General features: G+C 48.2%; 1 protein-coding gene across 1 annotated transcript in view; it reads left to right on the top strand.

Annotated features, from left to right (window-relative positions):
• The first annotated feature begins 5,237 nt into the window (after positions 1-5,237).
• The window catches only part of Prr36 (proline rich 36), a 7,080-nt gene continuing 5,660 nt past the window's right edge, over positions 5,238-6,657 (top strand). The window contains exons 1-4 of the mRNA XM_021218925.2: positions 5,238-5,441; positions 5,551-5,681; positions 5,984-6,359; positions 6,470-6,572. Of these exons, the coding sequence (XP_021074584.1) occupies positions 5,993-6,359; positions 6,470-6,572 (470 nt within the window). The 5' untranslated portion in view covers positions 5,238-5,441; positions 5,551-5,681; positions 5,984-5,992. The remainder of the gene's footprint in view (positions 5,442-5,550; positions 5,682-5,983; positions 6,360-6,469; positions 6,573-6,657) is intronic.

Here is a 6,657-nt window from a genome sequence, read left to right as displayed (position 1 = left end):
TTCAAAGCAAGCAGATTTCTGTGAGTTCAAGCTAGCCTGATCTACATATCAAATTTCAGGACAGTCGGGGTTATATAGGGAAACCCTATCTCTGAAAAAAAAAAAAAAGTTCAAGGTTATTTTTTGCTGCCTAGTGAGATGGAGACCATCCATGAGCTTCAGGAAACTGTCACCAAAAGGAACAAACGGTCACCACCACCACCACCAATAACACAAGTCCCACAAGCATGCTCAGTCAGCCACCCATCTCTTTTACTCTCTTCTGTATGTTTAACACTAGGAATAGTACCTAGCACAGCAGGGGGCATCCAACGAACAGTGGATGGGTGATTAGCTAGTGCTGTCTTGGTTTAAGACCCTCTAAATTTAGATTCTGAAATGAAAAATTGAATGTGAATAGTTTATCTGGCACAAAATGAATTCTAGTTGAAGTAAGCTGGAGAAGAGAAAGAAGTAACCCAGCGTGTGTGTTTTGTATTTATTTATCTGTGCTCAAATCTCTCTCTCTCTCTCTCTCTCTCTCTCTCTCTCTCTCTCTCTCTCTCTCTCTCTCTCTGTGTGTGTGTGTGTGTGTGTGTGTATATCGTTCAATCGTTCAGAGACAAGTTTGTCAGGCTTGGCAGCAAGTAACTTTTCCCTCCCAACTACCTTGACAGTCCTCTTTAAAATACATATTTATACTTATTTTCTATGTGTGCGAGTGGCTATCCCATGCCACCGTCAGCTTTCTCTTTCCACTGTGTAGGTCCCAGAGATGAAACTCAAGTCATTGGGTTATCAGTCTCGCTAGCAAATACCTTGACCAGCTGAGTCATTTGCCACCTTTCCTTCAAGTGTAGATATTTGCTGTGTTTCCCAAGATGCCTAAGTGAAACTCCTGGGTTCAAATGACTTCCTGCTACCTCTTCCCAAGTGGCTGCTGTTACATGTGAACACTGACTTGCCAGGTTTATCTTCTGGTTGACGGTCATTTGGAAAGGGTTGTTTTTGTTTTCTAGACAGGGGTTTCTCTGTGTAACAGCCCTGGCTGGTTGTCCTGGAAACTCACTTTGAAGACCAGGCTGGCCTCAAACTCAACAAGATTCATCTGGTTCTTGTGTCCCATAGCAAAGGCATAGCATAGACCAGGGACATATGGTTAAAAAACAGAGGGTGTGACAGCTTATTGAGGAGGAGAGAACACTCCTGAGCATGGGAGTGGGTTAGTGAGCTGAGGAAAGCCCAAAACTCAGAGTCCTGAGCCACATAACTCTAGAGTTCTCACGCGGCACCTGCTCCAATCATCTTAGATAATCCAGGCGTTCCTTGGGCTGTCTATGAAGTCCAGGTGACAAAGGGCTTTTTTAGGGTCAAGGATTAATCTTGTAGCTTTCTCCAGGTACTCCACAGTACCACCTTTTGTTATCTCGATGTTGCCCAGTAGGCTAAAGTAGCCAGTTAGCAATCTTCCAGGGGTCCACCTGTCTCCCCTCACACCGTACGGTTACTAGGATAAAGGTGCGGGCCTCTGCATTGAGCTTTCTACCTGAGTTCTAAGAATGGAGTTCCTGTGAGGCAAGAGCTCTTACCGAAGGAGCCACTTCTGAAGCACGCATTTGCTTAAAAACAACTTTTGTTCATTTATTTACTTTCACATATGTGAATATATACACATGCACCATGGCACATGTATGGAGGTTAGAGTGTGTGTTTTGGGTAACAAACTCAGGTCATTGGAGTAGCTGCAAGCCTCTTTAACTGCTAAGCAATCTCACTGGCGCATTGTTTGTGTTTTTTTGAGGCAGGGTGTTACTTTGTAGCCCAGGTTGGCCTAGAACTCACTCTATGTCTAAGCTAACTTCAAGTTAGTGGCGATCCTTTAGGCTAGGCTGCTAGAGTGTTGGAATTGCAAGTATGTATCGCCTCACCTAGCTGGTTACAACTCTTGAGTGGAGAAAGCTCAGCCCCCTGCTTCCAGCCACACCTTACTCAGGCAACCCTCTGAATTCCAGGAAGGGAGGAATTACTCACCCGTGTGCGCACATGTTTGTCATGTGTGTGTATATGTANAAGCTAGAGTGACAGGCCACAGGGTGCTAGTTCTGGGCTATAATGGTGGGGAGTGGCTCTGGATCATCAAGGCAGAAAGTACCACGGGGCAGATGATACTCAGCCAACAGATGTGGTAATACTGAACCCTGACACAGAAAGGAAGCTAGCTCATCAGAAGNCCGTGTAAATAAGCTACCACCCCATGAAAAGTACTCAATTTAATGGAAGCCTGAGGAAGGGAAAGAGAAATGAGGAAGACAAATAGTTAAGAGTTTTGAACCAAACTAACAAAAGANGTCTTCCCAAATGTTAAAATCTTGATTTAAGGCTTGGGAAATGGCTCAGTGGGCAAAGGTGTTGCATGGCAAGCCTGGAGATGGGAGTTTGATCCCTGAGACCCACACAAAGGTAGAAGAAGAGAACCACTCCACAAAGGTGGCCTCTGGGCCTGGCTTCCATTTGTGGTATGTGCTATCCACTCCACCTCCCAATAAATAAATATATATTTAAAAACCCTTAGACTTAAGGGCTGAGACTATAGCTCAATTGCACCATGATTGTTTAGCATATATGAAAATCTGGGTTTGATCCCAACCATCTGATAAACCAGGTGTGAATGGTACACACCTCTCATCTAAGCACGTGGGAGGTGGATGTAGGAGGAGCATATGTTCAATGTCATTTTTGGCTTCAACTGGAGTCTAAAACTACACTGGGTTTCATGAGACTCAGTTTCAAAAACAAAAATTTCATAGAACTCTCTAGACGCTCACCCCCACCCCACACACAACATTTCTGATTACCACCCCTGCCATTCCAGATGCATCAAGTACTGCTCCTTATATAACTACNCCCTTATCCCAAAATGCTGTCTGCTTTATTCTTCTGTTTCCTTTACCATCCTCCTCCTCCTCCTTCTCCTGCTTTTCTTGGTAAGCTGGCCTCAAACTTGTGATTCTCATGTCTCAGCCAAAACTGAGTTAGAAAATACCAAGACTATTTGTCTATTTAGTGTGTGTGTGTGTGTGTGTGTGTGTGTGTGTGTGTGAAATCAGAGAACAACTTGTAGAAGTTGTTCTTCTACCACATGGGCCCTGGGGAATCAAACTTAGGATCTCGGGCTTGGCTACAAGAGTCCTTATGTTCTGAGTCATCTCCTGAGCCCTTATCTATTTTTATTATCCCTTACTATTCTGCCATNTTACCCGTATCCATGGAGATTCAATGGAAGAAATTCATGCCTGCTTTCCCTTAAGTTTTCTTACAAAAATGTCCACNAAGCATTTGTTTGTTTGTTTGTTTTGAGACAGGGTCTTTTTGGAACCATACTGGGTTCTAAAATTAGGGCTTTACATTTTAAAATTATTTTAGTTTTTTTTTTTTTTTGCCAGGTGGGGTGTGCACAGCTTAAATCCAAGCTCTTAGAAGGCAGAGGCAGTGGATCTCTGTGAGCTTGAGGTCGTCAGCCTGGTAAACAGCAAGTTACAGGGCAGCCAGGGGCTATTGATCATGAGAACTAGTTTAAAATAAAACTAACAACTCTTTTCTGTTTTTATTTTGTTTCGTTTTGTTTTGAAGACAGGATCTCACTGTATAGTTCTGACTGTCCTGGAATTCACTGTGTAGACCAGGCTGGACTCAAACTCACAGAGATCTGCTAGCCTCTGCCTCCTGAATGCTAAGATCAAAGGTGTGTAACCATTACTCCGACTGTTGCTCTTTGTTTTTTTTTTTTTTTTTTTTTTTTTTTTTTTTTTTTTTTTTTTGAGACAGGCCCAGGCTGGTCTCCAATTATCTCTCAGCCAACGATGATGTTGAGATTGATTTTCAATTGGTCTCCGCCCACCCGTGCTGGAATGATAGCTGCATACCGCCATGCCAAGTTTATGTGTTGCTGGGGATAGAGACCGGGACTTTCCGTATGCCACAGAAACACTGCCAACTGAGCTACATGGCCAGCCCTAAAACTGCTCTTAATTCTGGGTCTAGCAGACCTCATTCCAGCTGCTCGCTAGCCCTCCTTCTGGAACTTTAGAGGCTGTTTCTACACTCATTTCTTTTATGTAGCTAGCACCAGTAATGGCTCAATAAACCTTGTTCAGTAACCTAGGCTGGTCTGGAACTCAGATCCTTCTGCCTGTATCTCTAGAGTATTGGCTGTGCAGCCCCAAACGCCCAACTCAATGAGCCCATATACTTCAGAGATCCCTTACAGACCAGGGTTTTGGTTTAACATCCTCTATGGGTAAGATCCCTTATAAGGCACACCTGTCCCTCTCCCCCCACACACACACACCAAACACACACACTGGATCTGTGAACTGGCAACCTAAAGTGACACCTTTTAGTTGCTCAAGTGGATTGAAGTTTCTGAGGACTTGACTGCCTGTGGGCCAGCAAAGTTGAGATGCCCAGCCCCACAGAAGGCAGAGCCACCGTGGTATTTCCTATTTCTCTCCCTTTCTTTCATCCCGCTATTCTTTCTCTCTTCTCTCAAATCTGGGAATCTGCTGTGCATCCTCTAAGCCCAAGAGTTTGGGGCCTGGTGAGATAGCTCAGTGGGTAAAGGCACTTACGGCCAAGCCTGATCACCTGGATTCTATCTCCAGGACCCGCTGGTTGTAGGAGCGAACTGAGCCCTACAAGTTGTTCTTTGACTTCTGCCAGCATGCAGTGACATATGCATGTGCACAAGGACACACACACACACACACACACACACACACCAAATAAAATGTAATACAAAGTAACTCCCAGGGTTCTCATTCTCCCACCAACCAGTATCAGGTAAGGCCTGTGAGAAAAGTCGAAGTTACAAAATAGGTGACCTGGCACAAGTGTCGCAGGGCTATCTAGCCTCCATAGTCATCAAGTGCAGGAAGAGGACCAGGGCACACAAAATGGCTGGATTGGTTGGTGGGCCAGAGGCACAATGATCCCGCCCTACTGGTTGCCAAGGCCCAGCCTATCCCTTGTCGGTTTCCAAGTGCTAGAGAAGGGGGTGTCGGAGCAGGTGCAAGAGCTTGAGTAGAGGACTGTGAGGGTCTTCAAGGGATTTCTCCACTGAGCCTCTCTAGTTAGTTCTATGGCTGTTGGACACGGCCTCTGAAATAGGCCTCTCCTGGGGTATTACAGGGAGGCAGCACCCGCCGGAGGCGCGCCTCTTTTCTCAGCCCTCTCGGCACGCTCTCGGCTCTGGACCGAGAGCGAGTGCGCGCATCCTCGGCTCTCCCCACCCGAAGCTGGGGGGCGGGGCCGTGGCCAAGCTCCCTCGGCTCTGTCGCCTGAAGCCCCCTCCCCTTGCCTTTTCGCTGCTCCCCGCTACTGCTCTCCGACCCAGCCCCACCCCAAGCGACCCTGCGTGGAGCGGCTGGTGCCCAGAGGCGGAGGTGAACGCGTGCTGTGAGCAGGTGGATCGGGCGGATCGTTGGCATAGGGGACCAGGCTGGGGGAGGGGTCAGCTCTTTGTCTCCCAGAGCCCGTTCGCGGGCAACAAGGCCACTCTTTTTCTCTGTGCAGGTGCCTGTGGAACCTGAGGAAGGACGCTGGCGAAGCCCCATCGGCGTGCACACGGAGGCCCCTGAATCTGGAAGCCGGAGGCATTTCCCTGTTTGCCGGATTGGTCATTTAGGTTTTCAAGAGGCAAGGGGGTAGGGGAGTGGATGTTGTTCTTGTAATAGGGCAGAGGCGGGGTCGGGGGTCGGAGGGTGGGGACGAACAGGGTGTCTTAGCTTTGGGGGATGGAGGTAGCCGTAGGACTTGAGGACCACACTGAGCGGCCAGGTTGGTGAGCGGGTGTGGGTGGTTAGAAGAAAAACAAATTGAGGCTCTTTAAGCTGAGGTTTAGGCACCCATGGGTGGCGATGCTAGAGNAAGCACAGGGAGGCTTCAGGATGGTTTGTAGTGATTGGTTCAGGGCCTGGGATACCAAGCCTCCTGTCTTCCTCTTTAGGTGCACGGTATGGACAAGAGGGATAGCTTCAAGTCAGGAACTGCCCCGCGGATGCCGGCTTCACGACCCCCTGGCCTTCTGACCCCTAGGCCTCCTGCTGGGTCCGCTCGACCTCCTCCCCCTGTGACCACTGCTGCCCTTCGAGTCTTAGAAGCAAACGGAGCTATGGGGCGAAGGCCCCTGGTGGAGCGAGCCTCAGGCGTCTGCAAAGCAGCTCTTTCACAGACCAGCAAGGCAGCTCTCCCACAGACCAGCAAGGCAGCTCCTCCACAGACCAGCAAAACAGCTCTTCCACAGACCAGCAAAACAGCTCTCCCACAGACCACTATCCACGGGGCACCAGCTCGCAGTGCTGGGGCAGGTCCTCGTAGCCCAGGTACTCAGCTTTATTTGTGACCTCCATCTGCANTCTGCTTACCTTCTCTCTGCCTTCTTAGATATGCCTCTTTTTCAGAAGTACCACTGATTTTTGTCTTCTCCCTGAAGCCAACAGGCCCCCAGCTTCTGGGAAAGGAGAGAGGGCCCCTATGAAGACCCTTGGCCAGGGCTCTCTTTCTAGCCCCGGGCGTGCCAGCAGTGGGATTGCCAGGTAATAAGTTAATTCCCCTAACTCCCTAATTCCCCAAGCAAGGGTTAATTTAGCAATGTGGAACCTTTTTGATCTTACACATGAA

Source organism: Mus pahari, chromosome 19, assembly GCF_900095145.1.
Source record: "Mus pahari chromosome 19, PAHARI_EIJ_v1.1, whole genome shotgun sequence".
Classification (NCBI taxonomy): Eukaryota; Metazoa; Chordata; class Mammalia; order Rodentia; family Muridae; genus Mus; species Mus pahari.
Note: the sequence above shows the minus strand (reverse complement) of the source record. Positions and strands in the feature narration are given on the sequence as shown.